Below are 22,743 nucleotides of genomic sequence, written 5' to 3'. Positions count from 1 at the left end.
CATGACCATCCTTGGCCTCCTTCATGGCCACAATGAACCACAGCGCAAAGTGGAAGAACAGCACCCCATCTTCCCCTTGGACAACCTACAGCCCGGAGGACTCAACATTGAGTTCTTCAATTTCAAATAACCTCCCTCCCCATCCCCCGGCTCCCTTCCATCCTCCCTACCACCAATCGGATTCATTCCTCCCATTGACCAACCAGGTCGTACCCTCTAGCTGTCATCGCCTATCTCCACTTCACCAGCCTGCCCTCACCACCCCCTTTATCTGCAGCTCCCCCCACATCCGCCCCCATTCCTAAAGAAGGGTTACGCCCGAAACATTAACATCTCCACCTCCTGATGCTGTCTGGCCTGCTGCGTTCTTCCAGCCTCCCGTTTGTCTACCTTTGATTCCAGCATCTGCAGTTTCTTTTTTTTGTCTCTTCTCATTACCTGAGGTAGCTGCATTGTTTACAAGGATGTCCAATTGCTTCTCCTCCTTCCTGATCTGCTCTGTGAACCTCCGCACGGATTCCATGGAGCTGGTGTCCAGGATGCGGAGGTGAACGTCGTTGTTTCCTGTCTGGCGTCGGATTTCTCGCACTGCTCTCTCTCCTCGTTCCACACTGCGGCAGGCCAGGATCACACGGGCCTTTCTCTGGGCAAGGTCCTGTGCAATGAACTTCCCAATGCCTGACCATAGAGACAGAAAAATACTCACAGAGTCAGAGAGTTATGGAGATATACACCATGGAAACAGACCCTTCGGGTCCAACCCGTCCATGCCGACCAGATATCCCAACCCAATCTAGTCCCACCTGCCAGCACCTGGCCCATATCCCTCCAAACCTTTCCTATTCATGTCCCCATCCAAAAAGTTTCTTAAATGTTGCAATTGTACCAGCCTCCACCACATCCTCTGGCAGTTCATTCCATACACTCACCACCCTCTGCGAGAAAATGTTGCCCCTTATGTCTCTTTTATATCTTTCCCCTCTCACCCTAAACCTATGCCCTCTAGTTCTGGACTCCCCGACCCCAGGGAAAAGACTTTGTCTATTTACCCTATCCATGGCTCTCATAATTTTGTAAAACTCTATAAGGTCACCCCTCAGCCTCCGACGCTCCAGGGAAAACAGCCCCAGCCTGTTCAGCCTCTCCCTGTAGCTCAAATCCTCCAACCCTGGCAACATCCATGTAAATCTTTTCTGAACCCTTTCAAGTTTCACAACATCTTTCCGATAGGAAGGAGACCAGAATTGTACACAATATTCCAACAGTAGCCTAACCAATGTCCTGTACAGCCACAATGTGACCTCCCAACTCCTGTACTCAATACTCTGACCAATAAAAGAAACCATACCAAACACCTTCTTCACTATCCTATCTACCTGGGACTCCACTTTCAAGGAGCTATGAACCTGCACTCCAAGGTCTCTTTGTTCAACAACACTCCCTTGGACCTTACCATTAAGTGTATAAGTCCTGCTAAGATTTGCTTTCCCAAAATGCAGCACCTCGCATTTATCTGAATTAAACTCCATCTGCCACTTCTCAGCCCATTGGCCCATCTGATGGAGATCCTGTTGTAATCTGAGGTAACCCTCTTCGCTGTCCATTACACCTCCAATTTTGGTGTCATCTGCAAACTTACTAGCTATACCTCTTATGCTCGCATCCAAATCATTGATATAAATGACAAAAAGTAGAGGACTCAGCACTGATCCTTGTGGCATTCCACTGGTCACAGGCCTCCAGACTTAAAAACAACCCTCAACCACCACCCTCTGTCTTCTACATTTGAGCCTGTTCTGTATCCAAATGGCTGGTTCTCCCTGTATTCCGTGAGATCTAACCTTGCTAACCAGTCTCCCATGGGGAACCTTGTCGAACGCCTTATTGAAGTCCACATAGATCACATCTACTATTCTGTCCTCATTGATTCTCTTTGTTACTTCTTCAAAAAACTCAATCAAGTTTGTGAGACATGATTTCCCACTCACAAAGCCATGTTGACTATCCCGAATCAGTCCTTGCCTTTCCAAATACATGTACATACTGTCCCTCAGGATTCTCTCCAACAACTTGTCCACCACCGAGGTCAGGCTCACTGGTCTATAGTTCCCTGGCTTGTCCTTACTGCCCTTCTTAAACAGTGGCACCACGTTAGCCAACCTCCAGTCCTCTGGCACCTCACCTGTGACTAGGGATGATACAAATATCTCAGCAAGAGGCCCACCAATCACTTCTCTAGAGGTCTAGGGTACACCTGATCAGGTCCTGGGGATTTATCCACCTTTATGCATTTCAAGACATCCAGCACTTCCTCTTCTATAAAATGGACATTTTGCAAGGTGTCACTATCTATTTCCCTGCAGTCTATATCTTCCATGTCCCTTTCCACAGTAAATACTGACACAAAATACTCTTTTAGTATCTCTCCCATTTTCTGCAGCTCCACACAAAGGCCACCTTGCTGATCTTTGAGGGGTTCTGGATTAGTGGTGCTGGAAGAGCACAGCAGTTCAGGCAGCATCCAAGGAGCTTCGAAATCAATGTTTCAGGCAAAAGCCCTTCATCAGGAATAAAGGCAGAGAGCCTGAAGGGTGGAGAGATAAGCTAGAGGAGGGTGGGGGTGGGGAGAAAGTAGCACAGAGTACAATAGGTGAGTGGGGGAGGGGATGAAGGTGACAGGTCGGGGGGAGGAGTGTGGAGTGGATAGGTGGAAAAGGAGATAGTCAGATAGGACAAGTCATGGGGACAGTGCTGAGCTGGAAGTTTGGAACTAGGGTGAGGTGGGGGAAGGGGAAATGAGGAAACTGTTGAAGTCCACATTGATGCCCTGGGGTTGAAGTGTTCCAAGGCGGAAGATGAGGCGTTCTTCCTCCAGACGTCTGGTGGTGAGGGAGCGATGGTGAAGGAGGCCCAGGACCTCCATGTCCTCGGCAGAGTGGGAGGGGGAGTTGAAATGTTGGGCCACGGGGCGGTTTGGTTGATTGGTGCGGGTGTCCCGGAGATGTTCCCTAAAGCACTCTGCTAGGAGGCTTCCAGTCTCCCCAATGTAGAGGAGACCGCATCGGGAGCAATGGATACAATAAATGATATTAGTGGATGTGCAGGTAAAACTTTGATGGATGTGGAAGGCTCCTTTAGGGCCTTGGATAGAGGTGAGGGAGGAGGTCTGGGTGCAGGTTTTACAGTTCCTGCTGTGGCAGGTGAGGGTGCCAGGATGGGAGGGGTGTTGTAGGGGGGCGTGGACCTGACCAGGTAGTCACGGAGGGAACGGTCTTTGCGGAAGGCGGAAAGGGGTGGGGAGGGAAATATATCCCTAGTGGTGGGGTCTTTTTGGAGGTGGCGGAAATGTCGGCGGATGATTTGGTTTATGCGAAGGTTGGTAGGGTGGAAGGTGAGCATCAGGGGCGTTCTGTCCTTGTTACGGTTGGAGGGGTGGGGTCTGAGGGTGTAGGTGCGGGATGTGGACGAGATGCGTTGGAGGGCATCTTTAACCACGTGGGAAGGGAAATTGCGGTCTCTAAAGAAGGAGGCCATCTGGTGTGTTCTGTGGTGGAACTGATCCTCTTGGGAGCAGATACGGCGGAGGCGGAGGAATTGGGAATACGGGGTGGCATTTTTGCAGGAGGTAGGGTGGGAAGAGGTGTAATCCAGGTAGCTGTGGGAGTCGGTGGGTTTGTAAAAAATGTCAGTGTCAAGTCGGTCATCATTAATGGAGATGGAGAGGTCGAGGAAGGGGAGGGAGGTGTCAGAGATGGTCCAGGTAAATTTAAGGTCAGGGTGGAATGTGTTGGTGAAGTTGATGAATTGCTCAACCTCCTCGCGGGAGCACGAGGTGGTGCCAATGCAGTCATCAATGTAGCGGAGGAAGAGGTGGGGAGTGGTGCCGGTGTAATTACGGAAGATCAATTGCTCTACGTAGCCAACAAAGAGACAGGCATAGCTGGGGCCCATACGTGTGCCCATGGCTACCCCTTTGGTTTGGAGGAAGTGGGAGGATTCAAAGGAGAAATTGTTCAGGGTGAGGACCAGTTCGGCCAAATGAATGAGAGTGTCAGTGGAAGGGTACTGTTGGGGACGTCTGGAGAGGAAAAAACGGAGGGCTTGGAGGCCCTGGTCATGGCGGATGGAGGTGTAGAGGGATTGGATATCCATGGTGAAGATGAGGCGTTGGGGGCCGGGGAAACGGAAGTCTTGGAGGAGGCGGAGGACGTGGGTGGTGTCTCAAACGTATGTGGGGAGTTCCTGGACTAGGGGGGATAGGACAGTGTCGAGGTAGGTAGAGATGAGTTCAGTGGGGCAGGAGCATGCTGGGACAATGGGTCGGCCAGGGTGGTCAGGCTTGTGGATCTTGGGAAGGAGGTAGAACTGGGCAGTGCGGGGTTCCCGGACTATGAGGTTGGAAAATGTGGGTGAGAGATCTCCTGAGGAGATAAGGCTTTGTATGGTGTGGGAGATGATGGTTTGGTGATGGGGGAGGTGGGGTCATGGTCGAGGGGGCAGTAGGAAGAGGTGTCCTCGAGTTGGCATTTGGCTTCAGTGGTGTAGAGGTCAGTGCGCCAGACTACCACTGCACCCCCTTTATCTGCTGGCTTGATGGTGAGGTTGGGATTGGAGCAGAGGTATTGGAGGGCTGCGCGTTGTGAGGGTGAGAGGTTGGAGTGGGGGAGGGAGGTGGACAGGTTGAGGCGGTTAATGTCCCAGCGGCAGTTGGAAATGAAGAGGTCGAGGGCAGGTAAAAAAAACCCACCACCAGGGATATATTTCCCTCCCCACCCCTTTCCGCCTTCCGCAAAACAAACTACAGGCTCCTGATCTTTGAGGGGCCCTATTCTCCCCCTCGTTACCCTTTTGTCCATAATGTATTTGTAAAAGCTCTTTGGATTTTCCTTAATTCTATTTGCCAAAGCTATCTCATGTCCTCTTTTTACCCTCCCGATTTCCTACTTAAGTATACTCCTACTTCCTTTATACTCTTCTAAGGATTCACTCGACCTATCCTGTCTATACCTTTCATATGCTTCTTAGATTAGATTACAGTGTGGAAACAGGCCCTTCGGCCCAACAAGGACAGGCAAAATCCGAGGACAGGCAAAATCGACGTTTCGGGCAAAAGCCCTTCATCATTATTCCTGATGAAGGGCTTTTGCCCGAAACGTCGATTTTGCCTGTCCTCGGATTTTGCCTGTCCTTGGATGCTGCCTGAACTGCTGTGCTCTTCCAGCACCACTAATCCAGAATCTGGTTTCCAGCATCTGCAGTCATTGTTTTTACTTTGGCCCAACAAGTCCACACTGACCCGCCGAAGCGCAACCCACCCATACCCCTACATTTACCCCTTACTTAACACTACGGGCAATTTAGCATGGCCAATTCACCTGACCTGCACATCTTTGGACTGTGGGAGGAAACCGGAGGAAACCCACGCAGACACAGGGAGAATGTGCAAACTCCACACAGTCAGTCGCCTGAGGTGGGAATTGAACCCGGGTCTCTGGCTCTGTGAGGCAGCAGTGCTAACCACTGTGCCACCGTGCCACCCACCGTTCCTTCTTTTTCTTAACCAAACCCTCAATTTCTTTAGTCATCCAGCATTCCCTACACCTACCAGCCTTTCCTTTCTCTGGATTCTCGTTATCTCATTTCTGAAGGCTTCCCATTTTCCAGCCGTCCCTTTACCTGCGAACATCTGCCCCCAGTCAACTTTCGAAAGTTCTTTCCGAATACCGTCAAAATTGGCCTTTTTCCAATTTAGAACTTCAACTTTGAGATCTGGTCCATCCTTTTCCATCATTATTTTAAATCTAATAGAACTATGGTTGCTGGCCCCAAAGTGCTCCCCCACTGACACCTCAGTCACCTGCCCTGCCTTAGTTCCCAAGAATAGGTCAGGTTTTACACCTTCTCTAGTAGGTACATCCACAAACTGAATCAGAAAATTGTCTTGTACACACTTAACAAATTCCTCTCCATCTAAACCTTTAACACTATGGCAGTCCCAGTCTATGTTTGGAAAGTTAAAATCCCCTACCATAACCACCCTATTATTCTTACAGATAGTGGAGATCTCTGTACAAGTTTGTTTCTCAATTTCCCTCTGACTATTAGGAGGTCTATAACACCTCCTCTCCTGACATTGCAAAACACAGTCATTTTGCCTTCAGGAATTGGACCTGGGTATGAATGAGGAAAAAAACTCCTGAGTTAGGGGGGAGTGGTAGGAACGGGATTCCTCATCAAAAGGGTAGATCTGACCAGATGGGCTGGATGGCCTCTTTATGTGCAGTCTATAAATCTGACAGTGGAGAATCTTTGCAACATCCCCTCCCCCTCTCTCTCTCTCTCTCTCTCTCTCTCTCTCGACAGCTGCTTGCATAAATACCCAATGTTAAACTAACTCTTCTCGGTGTTTACAATCTGCAGGAAATTGTCTGAACATGTTGCCGTGCTGCGCCTCACTGGCTAAGTACTGGAAATCAAGTCCTGCTATCTCTGGAGTAAGAGTGACAGATTTTAAAAGCAATGAAAATTTCCCAACTTCCACTCTCTTTTAGACCCACAGAAAGCACAGACCAGATTTCGGCACAGGCTTTTTAAATTCAGTCACAGAAAGAGGGCCTCACTGGCTAGGACAGCATTTATTGCCCAGAGGGTAGTTAAGAGTCACCCACATTTCTATGGGATTGGAGTCACATGTAGGCCAGACCAGATAAGAATGGCAATTTCCTTCCCTGAAGAACATTAGTGAACCAGAGAGAGAGTCATAGAATCATAGAGATGTACAGCATGGAAACAGACCCTTCGGTCCAACCCGTCCATGCCGACCAGATATCCCAACCCAATCTTGTCCCACCTGTCAGCACGCGGCCCATAATCCTCCAAACCCTTACTATTCATATACCCATCCAGGTGCCTTTTAAATGTTGCAATTGTACCAGCCTCCACCACTTCCTCTGGCAGCTCATTCCATACACGTACCACCCTCTGCATGAAAACGTTGCCCCTTTGGTCTCTTTTATATCTTTCCCCTCTCACCCTAAACCTATGCCCTCTAGTTCTGGACTCCCCGACCCTAGGGAAAAGACTTTGCCTATTTGCCTATTGCCCCACAGAATTTTGTAAATCTCTATAAGGTCACCCCTCAGCCTCCGACGCTCCAGGGAAAACAGCCCCAGCCTGTTCAGCCTCTCCCTGTAGCTCAGATCCTCTAACCCTGGCAACATCCTTGTAAACCTTTTCTGAACTCTTACAGGTTTCATAACATCTTTCCGATAGGAAGGAGACCAGAATTGCATGCAGTATTCCAACAGTGGCCTAACCAATGGCCTGTACAGCCGCAACGGGACCTCCCAACTCCTGTACTCAATAAAATCGATGTTTCAGGAAAAAGCCCTTCATCAGGAATAAAGGCAGTGAGCCTCTAGGGTGGAGAGATAAGCTAGAGGGTGGGGGTGGGGAGAAAGTAGCATAGAGTACAATAGGTGAGTAGGGGAGGGATGAAGGTGATTCCCCTTCCTCCACCTCACCCTAGTTCCAAACTTCCAGCTCAGCACTGTCCCCATGACTTGCCCTACCTGCCTATCTTCTTTTCCATCTATCCACTTCACCCTCCCCCCGCCCCCAAACTATCACCTTCATCCCCTCCCCCACTCACCTATTGTACTCTATGCTACTTTCTCCTCACCCCCACCTCCTCTCACTTATCTCTCCACCCTTCAGGCTCTCTGCCTTTACTCCTGATGAAGGGCTTTTGCCCAAAATGTCGATTTTACTGCTCCTCAGATGCTGCCTGAACTGCTGTGCTTTTCCAGCACCACTAATCCAGAATCCTGTACTCAATACTCTGGCCAATAAAGGAAACATACCAAACGCCTTCTTCACTTTCCTATCTACCTGCGACTCCACTTTCAAGGAGTTATGAACCTGCACTCCAAGGTCTCTTTGTTCAGCAACACTCCCTAGGACCTTACCATTAAGTGTATAAGTCATGCTAAGATTTGCTTTCCCAAAATGCAGCACCTCGCATTTATCTGAATTAAACTCCATCTGCCACTTCTCAGTCCATTGGCCCATCTGATCAAGATCCTGTTGTAATCTGAGGTAACCCTCTTCGCTGTCCACTACACCTCCAATTTTGGTGTCATCTGCAAACTTACTAACTGTACCTCTTATGCTCGCATCCAAATCATTTATGTAAATGACAAAAAGTAGAGGACCCAGCACCGATCCTTGTGGCACTCCACTGGTCACAGGCCTCCAGTCTGAAGAACAACCCTCCACCACCACCCTCTGTCTTCTACCTTTGAGCCAATTCCGTGTCCAAATGGCTAGTTCTCCCTTTATTCCATGAGATCTAACCTTGTTAATCAGTCTCCCATGGGGAACCTTGTCGAACGTCTTACTGAAGTCCATATAGATCACACCTACCGTTCTGCCCTCATCAATCTTCTTTGTTGCTTCTCAAAAAACTCAATCAAGTTTGTGAGACATGATTTCCCACGCACAAAGCAATGTTGACTATCCCTAATCAGTTCTTGCCTTTCCAAATACATGTACATCCTGTCCCTCAGGATTCCCTCCAACAACTTGCCCACCACTGACGTCAGGCTAACTGGTCTACAGTTCCCTGGCTTGTCCTTACCACCCTTCTTAAACAGTGGCACCACGTTTGCCAACCTCCAGTCTTCCAGCATCTTACCTGTGACTATCGATGATACAAATATCTCAGCAAGAGGCCCAGCAATCACTTCCCTAGCTTCCCACAGAGTTCTACGGTACACCTGATCAGGTCCTGGGGATTTATCCACCTTGACCCGTTTCAAGACATGCAGCACTTCCTCCTCTGTAATCTGGACATTTTGCAAGATGTCACCATTTATTTCCTTGCAGTCTATATCTTCCATATCCTTTTCCACAGTAAATACTGTTGCGAAATATTCATTTTGTACCTCCCACATTTTCTGTGGCTCCACACAAAGACCGCCTTGCTGATCTTTGAGGGGCCCTATTCTCTCCCTAGTTACCCTTTTGTCCTTAATGTATTTGTAAAAACCCTTTAATTCTATTTGCAAAAGCTATCTCATGACCCCTTTTTTCCCCTTCTTATTTCCCTCTTAAGTATACTCCTACTTCCTTTATACTCTTCTAAGGATTCACTCGATCTACCCTGTCTATATCTTCCATATGCTTCCTTCTTTTTCTTAACCAAACCCTCAATTTCTTTAGTCATCCAGCATTCCCTATACCTACCAGCCTTTCCTTTCACCATAACAGGAATATATTTTCTCTGGATTCCCATTATCTCATTTCTGAAGGTTTCCCATTTTCCAGCCGTCCCTTTACCTGCGAACATCTGCCTCCAATCAGCTTTCGAAAGTTCTTGTCTAATACCGTCAAAATTGGCCTTTCTCTAATTTAGAACTTCAACTTTTAGATCTGGTCTATCCTTTTCCATCACTATTTTAAAACAAATAGAATTATGGTCGCTGGCCCCAAAGTGCTCCCCCACTGACACCTCAGTCACCTGCCCTGCCTTATTTCCCAAGAGTAGGTCAAGTTTTGCACCTTCTCTAGTAGGTACATCCACATACTGAATCAGAAAATTGTCTTGTACGCACTTACAAAATGCCTCTCTATCTAAACATTTAACTCTATGACAGTCTCAGTCTATGTTTGGAAAGTTAAAATCCCCTACCATAACCACTCTAGATGGATTTTTCCTAACAATTAACAATGGTTTCATGGTCAATATTAGACCCTTAATTCCAGATCCTTTACTGAATTTAAATTCCATGATCTGCCTTTGTGGGATTTAAACTCAGACCCCCAAAACATTAGCTGTATTTTGGGATTAATAGTCTAACAATAATACCACTGGGCCATTGTTTCCCCAGTGCTATTATTGATACCTAGTCCACAGACCAAATCAGCTGCTTGTGGCTGGTTGAATCTCCATTTTGTGATGACACTATGGCTTCAAAAGGTGTATTTTATCCTGGATTTTATTAATGAAGAGAGGTTGAAAGCGCGATGGTGAGCTGTCTGTTCCAAGCCCATAAAGTAAACAGTGTGAGAGGCCTTGCGTTTTCTTTATTCTGGAATAATTAAAGCAGCCTGAAAGGGCGGGGTCAAGCTCCCAAAGAACCAGGATTTTAATTTAAGTTTCAGTGGCTGTTGGGGTTTGGAAGCTGCTATACATCTCTCCTTGGTACAGCAAATTACTTGGGTTCTCTCTCTCTCTCTCAAAATTTTCTCCTAATGCTCTTTCTTCTTGAAATGTCAGATATCACACAACCACCAGATAAGAGTCCAACAGGTTTATTTGAAATCACAAGCTTTCAGAGTGCTGTTCTTTCATCATCTCTGAGTGGTTAGTATCCCTGCCTGTCATGTGGGAGACCGGGATTCAACTCCCCAGTGGAGAGCCATGTTATGAAGGTGTAAGGGGTACTGTACCTTTAAGGGAGTAGAAAAGCTAGCAAGGACCTAGAGAAGCACAGACAGTACTGGAAACTTTAAAATGTAACCTTTGATGAACAGCTAGATAAGCTTGGTTGCCTTGATACAAAATCAAATTCAAATTCAGCCAATCAGTTTAAATTATGCCCCAAGATACCAAACTCCAATCAAGTTTGAATTTAGTATTTTGACAATATTAAAGCCAATGAAACAATCCAATGATTTGGGATATAAGACTTGGAAAAATTGAACAGTTAAGGGAGAGCTGCCAAGGCACCAACATATGCAGACTGCCGCAGAATAGCTCTCTTAAAGGTACCTTTATCTATCAAGGACATGTAAAACAGAAACCTCTAAGAAGAAGCAAAAAAAGACAGAGGAAGATACAAAGAGAAGATTCGACAGCTGGCTCGTTTTGAAATTTGAACTTTTTGGTAGATCTTAATCAGGGGTTTTATCGGACCTGTATTTTAGAAAGGAAAGTATAAGATAGCTTCGAGAAAGGCATTGTAAATAGTTATTAGTTAATTATTCTCTGTCAGACTTAAAACAAATAAAGTTGTTAGTTTTATTTTAAATAGTGACTTTTGGGATAGTTCCTTGCCTCTCAAATTTTCACAGATTATCACATGGGTAAATATTTTCTGTGTGGCCGGTTTAAATTAGCGGAGGGAGGGGCAGTTTAGCCCGTGTCTTAACAGTTTGGGGGCTCGTTGCTGGGATTTAGCCGTTTGGGCGCTCGTCCAAATTTTCCAATAGAGTTGTTATTCCTATTCTTCTTCTTTTGTCTATATTTTAACTACAGTGTAAGAGTAAAGTGTATTTTGCTTCAAGCCTGGTAGTTTGACCAATTGAATTGCATCCAGAACACAATGCCTTGCACTTGCTTTTAACAATTAGAAAACATTGGGGTCTAGGCTTTCTTCCCAATATATTTTGAGTAGGTTTAGTCTGGTCCATAGCAAACTGGGGGCTCTTGTCAGGATCAAAATCTCCAATTCCAGATCGGGTTTAGGATTATTGGACTCAAAAGACAGTGAGCGGTGATTGTTTTGTGTTCTCTTTTCATTTGGATTTGGTTCATTTAAACAGAGTGTGCCTTGTGTAATAATGGCTATTTCTGTCAGTAAGAGTTCCCCGGGGGTGGAAGAAGTCACTTTGGGAGTGGGCAAGGCAAGGCCATTGGAATCGGCAGACAAGTTGGAGTTGGTATTGCGTTTATCTGTGAGAGAAAGGGTAATTGCAGCGATATATTAACATTTACAATTGCCAGGAACATAATTGGAATGTTTGGAAATGGATAAAATTTGATTGTAAATGAAACAGCTTGAACATGAAAAGGCGGCACGGTGGCACAGTGGTTAGCACTGCTGCCTCACAGTGCCAGAGACCCGGGTTCAATTCCCGCCTCAGGCGACTGACTGTGTGGAGTTTGCACATTCTCCCCGTGTCTGCGTGGGTTTCCTCCGGGTGCTCCGGTTTCCTCCCACAGTCCAAAGATGTGCAGGTCAGGTGAATTGGCCATGCTAAATTGTCCGTAGTGTTAGGTAAGGGGTAAATGTAGGGGTATGGGTGGGTTGCGCTTCGGCGGGTCAGTGTAGACTTGTTGGGCCGAAGGGCCTGTTTCCACACTGTAAAGTAATCTAATCTAGAAATGAAACAGTTTGAATTGTAATAGAAGAGAGGGAGAAACAGAGAGATTTTGAACTTTGGAGGTTAGAATTGAGCTTAAAATGGTGGAGGGAGGAGTGAAAGGTAGAAGCAGTGAGGAGGATAGTGATGGAGAGCTATCCCATTGTCGCCATAGGCCTGGTGGGAATCTGTTTAAATGTCCAAGCATCGACTAAGTTTGATGGGAATGATGTAGAAACCATTTTCATTTCATGTGAGAAAGTGGCTAAACAAATGAAATGGCCAGTGATCATGTGGGTTTTGTCGATCCAAACAAAACTTGTAGGTAAAGCTAGTGAGGTATTCGCATCACTACCAGAGGAGGCATCTGGGGGTATGAGGAAGTGAAGAAAACCAGCTTAAGTGCATATGAGCTTGTACCAGAAGCCTATAGACAATGTTTCAGGAATCGAAGGAGGGACCCAGGTCAAACATGCACTGAGATTGAAAGGATCAAACAAATTAACTTCATTAGGTGGGTAAAGGCATTGAAAAGAAATCAAACATATGATGCTTGTAGAGAGATGATTGTTTTGGAAGAGTTCAAAATTCACTTCCTGAGGTAGTGAGAACTTATGTGGAAGAGCAGAGATTTAAAAAAGCAAGATTAGCAGCTGAAATGGTTAATGATGATGAGTTGGTCCATAAATCAAAGTCCATTCAGTTGCACAGGATGCTTCTTACATTCATTTCTCAGCGTACACTCACTTTGCACTTTACTGGAGGCTACAGACTGTATGAAGGGTTTGGTGAGAAAGAAACTTCTTGGCATATTTCAGAATACTGTCAAAAATCACATGACACCGAGTTATATTCCAACAGGTTTATTTGAAACTGCAAGCTTTTGGAACCCCCATTCTCTCCTCAGGCAGCTCGTGGGAGAGAATACATTGGACATAGAATTGATAGATTAAAAATCAAAGGCTCATACAACTGATGTGAATGTATTGAACAAATCTAGATGGCTGTTAAGTCTCTAATCAGTTAGAATGGAGATGCAAGGATTACTATGTAAATCTCAGAATTTCATTCAAGTCACTGCCCCGAGATTATTCTGATAAAACCTGAAGTTAAGGTAACACCTCAGGTGACAGGGTGGAAGGCCGTGTTGATGAATGGACATTGCACAACAATCACCGGACAGGGACATTCATGTAAAGAAAAAGCCCTTTGATCTTTCACTTATAAAGTTTGTGTCCGATATATTCTCTCATGATAATATATGCTCTCTCATGATAATATATGCTCTCTCATGATAGAGGAAGGAGCAAGGGCTCCGAAAGCTTGTGGTTTCAAACAAACCTGTTGGATGATAACAACGTCATGTGACTTCTGACCCAGTCCTCCCCAGTCCAACACCAGTACCTCCACATTCAGAATACTGTCAATGGGGTTGGCACAACAGCTGTACACTGCATCCTTCTCTGTCAGTTCTTTTATCAATTTGGAATGATGGCCTGGACTGGTGGACTTTGGGACAGCTTAGGTTCTTGGCTTAGGAAAAAATAGACCAGATAAGTTTTGTTTGTTTGTGAGGGCATGCCTGGACATTAATTGCATCCTTCACTAAGAGCTTCTAACTGACGCAGCGACCCTCCTGTTCGACCCCACAGCTAGACAGCAGAAATTAGAGACAACATAAAAACTGCAGATGCTGGAATTAAAGGTGGACAGGCAGGAGGCTGGAAGAACACAGCAAGCCAGGCAGCACCAGGAGGTGGAGAAGTTAACGTCTCGAGTGTAAGAAAGGTTACTCCCAAAAATATTGACTTCTCCATTTCCTGGTGCTGTCTGTCTTGCTGTGTTCTTCCAGACAGCTATTAATGAGGTCAGTATCTGGGAGTTGGGAGTCTATGTTCAAGCAGATAGAGTCATAGAGATGCACAGCATGGAAACAGATCCTTCGGTCCCAGCCGTTCATGCTGGCTAGATATCCCAACCCAATCTAGTCCCACCTGCCAGCATTTGGCCCATATCCCTCCAAACCCTTCCTATTCATATACTCATCCAAATGCCTCTTAAATGTTGCAATTGTACCAGCCTCCACTACTTCCTCTGGCAGCTCATTCCATACACGCACCACCCTCTGTGTGAAAAAGTTGTCCCTTAAGTCCCTTTTCAGTCTTTCTCCTCTCACCCTAAACCTATGCCCTCTAGTTTTGGAAACAACCTTGGCTATATATCCTATCCATGCCCCTCATGATTTTATAAACAACAAAAGGTCACCTCATCAGCCTCTGACGCTCCAGGTAAAACAGCCCCAGCCTATTCAGCCTCTCCCTATTGCTGAAACCCTCCATCCCTGGCAACATCCTTGTAGATCTTTTTTGAACCCTTTCAAGTTTCACAACATCCTTCCTATAGCAGGGAGACCAGAATTTTGTGCAGTATTTCAAAAGTGGCCTAACCAATGTCCTGTACAGCTGCAACAAGACCTCCCAACTCCTGTACTCAATGTTCTGACCAAATGAAGGAAAACATACTAAACACCTTCTTCACTATCCTATCTATTTGTGACTCCATCTTCAAGGAGCTATGAACCTGCACTCCAAAGTCTCTGTTCAGCAACACCACCAGGACCTTACCATTAAGTGTATAAGTCCTGCTCTGTTTGTTATTGAATAGTGACTGAGTCCTCAATCAGTCGATCAGGAACAAGAATTCAAAGTTCTGAGGAAGGGTCAATCAACCTGAAATGTTAACTCTGATTCCTCTCTGTAGATGCTGCCAGACCTGTTGAGCTTTTTCAGCATTTTCTGGTTTTGTTTCAGATTTACGGGATCTGCAGTTCTTTCATTTTTTATTCCGAATTTACATGTTATTGTTTTGAACTATGCTTTCTGAGAGTTGGTTCTGGGATGCTGCTGAGACAGCGCAGAGTTTGAAATCTCCCTGCCTGATCTGATAGCTCAACTTCCCAAAGAGAGGAAAGCACCAGGACAGTTGCTATCTTTGCCTGGGTGAACTGAGAAGGTGATTCCTGTCAGTGTTTTGGAAAACAGTCCACACTTCTGTCTGTGACCAACACATCATGAAGGGTATTTAAGCAGTGTGGCAAGATATTTTTTATTTTCTTTTATTTATCCTTTAACTGAGTTTGTTTGTCTTTTGTGGGAATGGGACTGAAAGCAAATGTTTTGAATTTAATTTTCTTTCTGCTAACATTAGTTTGTATTTTTTTGTCAATTTTTTAATTGAGAAAAACATTTTTAAGTTTTTTTACAAAATTATAGAATCACTACAAAATAGAGTGGCAACTTTATAATATAATGACAATAACAGTAAACAAATTACTGCTTTACTCCACTAACATGAGAGAGAAAAAGAAAAACCCTACAAAAACTACAATTCAATAAATAACTAGAGGAAAAAAAGAAAAAAGAAAAAATAACCAAAATAAAATTAAACCAAGTGATATCAAGGTAACTTAAATTATATTCAATTAAGTTCTACACTAGGTGCAATCCCACCAAAGCTCCCCACCATTGGGAGCATTAGTGAGCAAACACAGGATTCTTCCCCCCCCCCCCCAGGGTCTCCCAGACTGCCAGTCATAGCCGTCATGACGACACTAAGGCCCTGGTCAATATAGCCAACACGTCTGCATCAATATAATTCAAAAATGGCCACCATGTTCAATAAAACAGTTCAGTTTCCTGGTGCACCTTCCTCATAAGGAAGTCCAGGGGGATGTGCTCCATAACTAATCTACACCAGCCCGAAAGTCCCGGGGGATTCACCAGCTCATTAGAATGTTCTTTCTCGCACAAAATGAAAGAATATTAAACAATTGCGTCCAGAGAGGGAAGATTTGGAAGACCCAAAAGGAGGGACACCAGATCCAACTTAACCTCAGTTCCCAAAATCTCTTCCAAAATGAGTAAGAGTACCAACCTCCATTTTATATTTGAGGAACACTGGGGACACTTCTGTCTTGAATTTCACAAACCGTTCCGGTGCCAAATGAGCCCTGTTGAGTACCTTCAGTTGGATAGCCTGGGTCCTGTTACAAATTGAAATCTTCCTAACGTTCTCCAAAATATCCTCCCACGTCTCTGATGAAATTTCCACCCCCAATTCTTGAGTCCCGATTCTGCAGAGCTGCTCAATGTCCTTTCAAACATTACTTCCTAGCAAGCGACAGAGGGTGCTGACCGAGAGAGTGCCCATAGACTGGAGCACTCTCCTTTCCATATCCGACTTGCAGGGACTAACCATCGATGTAGGCTTTTTTTGTATAAAGTCCCTAACCTGGAAGTAACGAAAGAGATCTCTCCTAGGTAGCTCAAAGTTCTGATTCAGCTGCTTGAAAGACATCATTACCTCCCCGTCAAATAAATCTCCCAGACAGGAGATTCCCCTAGACTCTCAGAACTTAAAGCCAGAGTCCATTAACCCCGGCTGGAATCCCAACATGCCTACTACGGGTGTGAAAAGGGAAGTTTTTTGTAAGTTGTTCTCACCTTGCTGCATCATTCTCCTTGCTTTAACCGTGTTATGGACAATCGGCTTTTTGCAGTGTTCCATAACGATTCTCGTCATGTCCATAAACAACAAATTAATGAGGGGGCATTTTGTCTCGGAGGCTTCAATGTCCAACCAGATTGATCGGGGGGTCCTGGCAAGCCCAGTAAGCCACACCGGATGGTAAGGAACTCAATTGATATTTCCTAAAGTCTGAAAAATCCAAACCTTCCCTCCCCTGTGGAAGCTACAATTTATCCAGCTTAATAAGAGGCCGCCTATGACGCCAGATAAAAGATCTGAACCAACTGTAAAGCCTGCACAGTGTTTGCCTGGTCAGCATCAAAGGGAGCATTCCCATGGGATATAATAAATGAGGAAGAACATTCATTTTAACCAGAGCAATTCTGCCCAACCAAGATATTGAAAGATCTTCCCAGCGCCGAAGGTCCTGCCTTATCTTCTCTAGCAACTGCAAATAGTTAGCTTTATATAATTGATTGAAGACCAGGGTATTAAAAATTCCTGCATACAGGAAACCTCCCTGTCACCACCAGAAAGGGAAACAGGTTCCATCCCCAAAATCGGATTTCCAGTAAGGTCTCCCACAGGCATGGCCTCCCACCTCATGGAATTAATTTTATGCCCTGACAACAGGACAAATACATTAATCACTTGTATTAAGATGTCATTGGAACAGTTAAAAAGAGAAGGACATCATCTGGATAGAGGGTAATTTTTTGCCTGCCTGACCCTACCTCTGGGGCAGATAAATTGGGATTGTCTGAATGGCTTCCACCAGTGGCTCACTCACCAATGTAAATAATAGTGGTGAGAGAGGGCACCCTTGATGGCAGCCTCTGCTGACACTAAACCTATCTGACCGTATACCATTAGTGAGAACTGCTGCTTTCGGATCACTCTACAACACTGCCTCCCATTTGGTAAAAACTTCTCCAAGACCAAACCGTTCCATAACGTAAAAGAGGTACTGCCACTCCACCCGATCAAATGCTTTCTCTGCGTTTAGGGAGACTACCAAACCCGGTATTGCTCTTTGTTGGCATATTTGGACCATATTTAATACTCTTCTAACGTTGTTGGTAGACCTACGACTCTTAATAAAACCTGTCTAATCCTCCTTTACAATAAAAGGCAATATCCTCTCCAGCCCTAACACCAGCATTTTTGAAAGAATTTTAAAATCCATGTTCAGTAATGATATAAGCCTGTACGAAGTGCAATCCTCTGGGGCTTTCTCTTTCTTCAGGATAAGAGAGATATTTGCTTCTCTTGAATAGGATGGGAGGCTATTCATTCATCCTGACTGAATGAATGAATAATTGTACATATCCAAGAGTGGCCCAGCCAAGAAGTCAATAAACCCCTTATAAAACTCACTCTGAAATCCATCTGGTCTGGGCGCTTTACCACTCAGGAGCAGTCTCACTGTCTCCTGTACTTCCTGAATTGTCAGGGGGGCATTCAGAAAGGACACCTGCTCTGAGGTTACACCCGGAAGGTCCAGGATCCTAAAAAAGGATTCCAGCCTCATCATTCTGACCTCACAGCCCTCCGACTGATACAGCTCAGAGTAAAACTTTCTAAATACTGCATTAATCTTTTTAACATTACAAGAGTCCCAGCACTCTCTCTGATGGGTGTGATAGACTGGGGGGCGATTCTTCTTTCTGGCCAAGTACGCTAGATATCTACCCAGTTTATCACCGTACTCAAATAATCTCTGTTTCACAAAAGAGATTTCCCTCTTTTGCTGTTTGGGTGAGTGCAGCATTCAAAGTAGCCCTAAGGGCTGTAATCCACTGCAAGTTAGTTATAGATGGTCTGTCAAAGTATGCTAACTCAGCCGCCTTCAGGTGAGCCTCGAGCAAACATTGCTGTTCTCCCCTCTGTCGCTTCCGGGTCGCAGAGTAAGAAATAATCAAACCCCATGCATAGGTCTTAGCAGTCTCCCACAGCACCGATGGATTACTGGCTGTATCTAAACTAATATCCCACAAGATTTTAAATTCCCACGACAAATACTTTACAAACTTGCTATCTTTCAGGAGGAAAGGGTCCATGCTGCAGTGCTGGAAGCACATCCCACTACCACCAGCCTGACCTCCATGTACACTGCCACATGATCAGAAAAGGTTACGTTCCCTATTGTGCAAGACAGCACCGAGTTCAAAAAGGTCAATGGGACAAAAAACACGTCAATTCTAGTAAGCACTTATATGGGTTAGATAGATAGGTGAAATCCCTATCTTCAGGGTAAAGACATCTCCACACGTCCACCAACCCCAACACCCTGTTCAGGTCCACCAACTGCCTGGATTGCAGAGACATACCTGTGAGACCCCTGGGCATCCTGTCCACCTAGGAGTGAATAATATGATTAAAGTCTCCCCCTATAATTGTGTGACATGCCCAAAAGCCATCAACCTGGAAAGCGCATCCGTTAAAAATTTGAGAGGATGTGCCGAAGGGCAATATACATTCAAAATCCCATATTCCTCTCCATGTATTAAAGCTTTAAGAATATAAATTGCCCACATTCATCCTTGATTTGGCCTAACATTTGAAATGGGAGGTCTTTCCGGATGATTTTGGCAACTCCTCTACTTTTCAAATTAAAGGATGAGAAAAACACCTGGCCGAACCCTCCCTGTTGCAACTTCAAATGCTCCTTATCAGTTAAATGTGTTTCTTGCAGCAAGGCTACATCAACCCTCTCTTTTCTAAGGCATGACAGTATCTTCTTTTACTTAATTGGTGAGTGACTCCCCTTAACATTTCAGGTGCACCATCCGAAACAGTCTGTGACTCCCCGAGAGGAAGAACCCCACTCGTAGCACACCGAGTGAAAACCATGAACTGTTCGTATAAATTTAAAAATACAACTTCCATAACTACCAAATCAAAACTTCTAACAGCTACTTCTACAACAAACTAACATATAAAACGAATGAAAGGAGACTTTCCCCCTTGCCCACAGGGGGCGCTCATACCACCCATTAGCCGCTCCATGGCTCCTTCTAGCTGAAGCCATGCCCTCGCCCCAGACAACACAAACTAAGAAAAAAAATCTTATAGCAAGAAAGTTAAAAGTGGGCACTCAACCCGCCCCCTCCATAATACAACCCGAGACACTCCGAGTACAACAAAATAATGTAACCTCTCCTTGCTTCCTCCAACCACCTCCACCCCCTGCATCCCACACCAGGAAAGGAAAACAAAAGGAAATAATAAGAAAAACAAAACAGGGAAACAAAGGATGACGGGACGGGAGAGAGAAGGGAGAGGAGAGAGAAAAAGAAGAAAACAGGAAACAATTATGACCCCGACATTAAAAAAAAACCCCAAGACAGTGCTCCCACCCCAACAACCAGGTTAACCAGGCAAATTACAGAGAAAAAAAACAAAATAAACATATAGTTTAAGCCAGTCTATTTCAGAGCCTCCAAGAAGTCCTTTGCCTTTTCCGGTGAGTCAAAATTGAACACGGACCCTCCGTGGCTAAAACGCAGTATCACCGGATAACTGACGGAATATTGGATATTCAAGTCCTTCAACTGTTTTTTTTACCTCATTGAAATTCTTCCTCTTACAAATCACGATTGGAGAGAAGTCTTGGAAAAGCATAATTCATGATCCTTTATATATCACAGCCCCTGTGGATCCTTTCCCAGTGCTCTAGAGGCTTCCAGCATCATTTGTTTGTCTCTATAGTGCTGGAGTCGCACTGGGAGTGGGTGGGCACGCTGCCTCTATTCCTGAAACGTCAATTTTCCTGTTGAACTGCTGTGCTTTTCTAGCACCACTCTAGTCTGGAATCTGGTTTCCAGCATCTGCAGCCCTTGTTTTTACCTGGGTCAGTGGTTAGCACTGCTGCCTTGCAGCACCAGGTTCGATTCCAGTCTCAGGTGACTGTCCGTGTGGAGTTTACACATTCTCACCGTGTCTGCATGCGTTTCATTTGGATGCTCTGCTTTCCTCCCACAGTCCAAATGTGTGCAGGTTAGGTGAATTGGCCATTCTAAATTGCCCATGGTGTTCAGATATGTGCAGGTAAGGTGCATTAGTCAGTAATGTAGAGTAATAGAGTAGGGGGAATGGGTTTTGGGTGGGATATTCTTTGGAGGTTTGGTGTGGACTTGTTGGGCCAAATGGCCTGTTTCCACACTGTAGGAATTCTATGATAATATACATCAGAAGGGTTATTTGGATATAAACTAAACACAAGGGTTTGGGTGAAAACAAGTCTTTGTCACTGAGTCAAAATGTTCAGAGAATTAGTGTAGAATGAATTCTGTCATTCCGTGGGAACGTTTCAAAATAGCACTTCAACTTGAGATCACTTTGGGAGGTTCGGGAAGACATCAGGCAGACACAAGTCTTTTGATATCCCATCAGCTGCAGATTTTGTACTGTAATGGGGTCTTTCAGCTGAAGGTAAATGGGGGTCCGTTCAGTTATCCGACCCTCCCAGTATATCAAGTATTATTTTTATTTCAAAAATATACTTTATCAAAATTATTTTGATATCTATGCAATTGGTGATGCTATACATATGTGCAGGTTTAAGAGCGTGTAGAGAGTAATGTTTGTGCACGGGGGCGGGGGCGCTGATGTCTGAACAATTAAACTTGCAATTTCGAAACTTCTGTTAGGTCTTAAACTATACATATCTGCACAAGTCTGTATATTGACCATCCAGGTATTTTGCTGAGTTGTCAGCGGGACGGTATAGTCTGTATAAATATTGGACTGTATGTGTAAGAGAGGTCTTTGGTTTTGTGTATTTACTTGATGTGTAACTGTACAGAACAGAACTGCTTTTGTGTCAATGTAGAGAGACAAAGTTTTGTTTTAGGAATTAAGTATACTTTTGAAATACAAAACAAAAATGTACAGCGTCTGAGGACTGGAACTGTTGTGTATTTACTTGATGTGCAACTAAGAACTGCTCTGGCGTCTGGAAGGCTGTCAGTTGAGTGCAGGAATCTCTCTGAGGAGATCTATGACTCGTTAAAATGTAGATTCCATCGCAACATTTCGTTTGCAAATCGTCTGTTTTGCTGAGTTTAACTCAGAAAAAAAAATCATTAAAATTAAGATTCGAACGAACTTTCTTGAGGGAGGACCTGTTGGGTGTAGTATCCAGGGACTTGTCCCAAGCGCAAGGGCTTCCGTTTCACTTTTTTTTAAAACCAGCAAGACAGTGTGTCCAGTCCCTGGTGCGGATGATTGGGGAATTCTGCACTGAGAGGGGAAGGGGAATCTCATGGAAAACTCTTACCTGTGTTTGCTCCAGTGACAATGGCCGTTTTGCCGCTGAGATTCACTGGACACTGTCTCGGTTTCCATGACCCCTTCTTCAGTAGCCTGACAATAAAGTACAGAAGCACAGAGACGGCGAACCAGACAGGATGAGAGATCAGTGAAAGGAGCTGAGCACAGAGCTGAGTTAGTTCCATGCTTTTCCTGAGTGAGCGTGTACAGAGTAATGTTTGTGCACGGGGGCGGAGGCGCTGATGTCTGAACAATTAAACTTGCAAATTCGAAACTTCTGTTAGGTCTTAAACTATCAATCAGGATTTGCAAAGGAGGTGGGATCCTGCCAAGAGGCGTTTGGTTTGTTGGACGAACAACGTCATAGAACTTGTTTACAAATTATAACGAATGGAAATGCATCCAGATCAGCTCGAGGCTAAAAAGCCAAAAGAGGCTGGAAATCAGAAACAAACAAAACCCCAGAAATTGCTGGAGAAACTCAGCAGGTCTGGCAGCAGCTGTGGAGAGAAAGCAGGGTTAACCTTCCAGTGACCCTTGAGGATAGACAGCTTGCCAGATATCACAGCCAACATTGGAGCATCTTACTTCTTTGCTTGGTAACACCAACAAGGGACAAGATTGCTTTACTATTCGATAAACTGATCTGATTTTAACCTTAACTCTACACTCCTGCAAATCCCCAATCACCTTTAACCCCCCTTGGACATCAAGGGGATTCTGAAATCTCCTAAACCTCTGAAATAGAAGTTTCCTCATCTCAGTTTTAAAGTATTTTTAAATGATCTTGAACCACATTCAGATTCTCTCACGCCCTTTCACGTGCAAAGCTGTTTGTTATTGTCGATAATGTCC

General features: G+C 44.9%; 1 protein-coding gene across 1 annotated transcript in view; it reads right to left on the bottom strand.

Moving 5' to 3' along the window:
* Positions 1 to 22,164, bottom strand: part of LOC148152271 (retinol dehydrogenase 11-like) — a 44,554-nt gene extending 22,390 nt beyond the window's left edge. The window contains exons 1-2 of the mRNA XM_087992164.1: positions 21,896 to 22,164; positions 439 to 678 (exon numbers count right to left, since the gene is read on the bottom strand). Coding sequence (XP_087848290.1) covers positions 439 to 678; positions 21,896 to 22,073 — 418 coding nt within the window. The 5' untranslated portion in view covers positions 22,074 to 22,164. The remainder of the gene's footprint in view (positions 1 to 438; positions 679 to 21,895) is intronic.
* Positions 22,165 to 22,743: the final 579 nt, after the last annotated feature.

The sequence above is a fragment of the Chiloscyllium plagiosum genome, unplaced genomic scaffold (genome assembly GCF_037043375.1).
Source record: "Chiloscyllium plagiosum isolate Xiang-an unplaced genomic scaffold, Cpla_swu_hap1 HiC_scaffold_1, whole genome shotgun sequence".
Taxonomy (NCBI): Eukaryota; Metazoa; Chordata; class Chondrichthyes; order Orectolobiformes; family Hemiscylliidae; genus Chiloscyllium; species Chiloscyllium plagiosum.
This window is presented reverse-complemented; position numbering and strand designations above follow the sequence as displayed.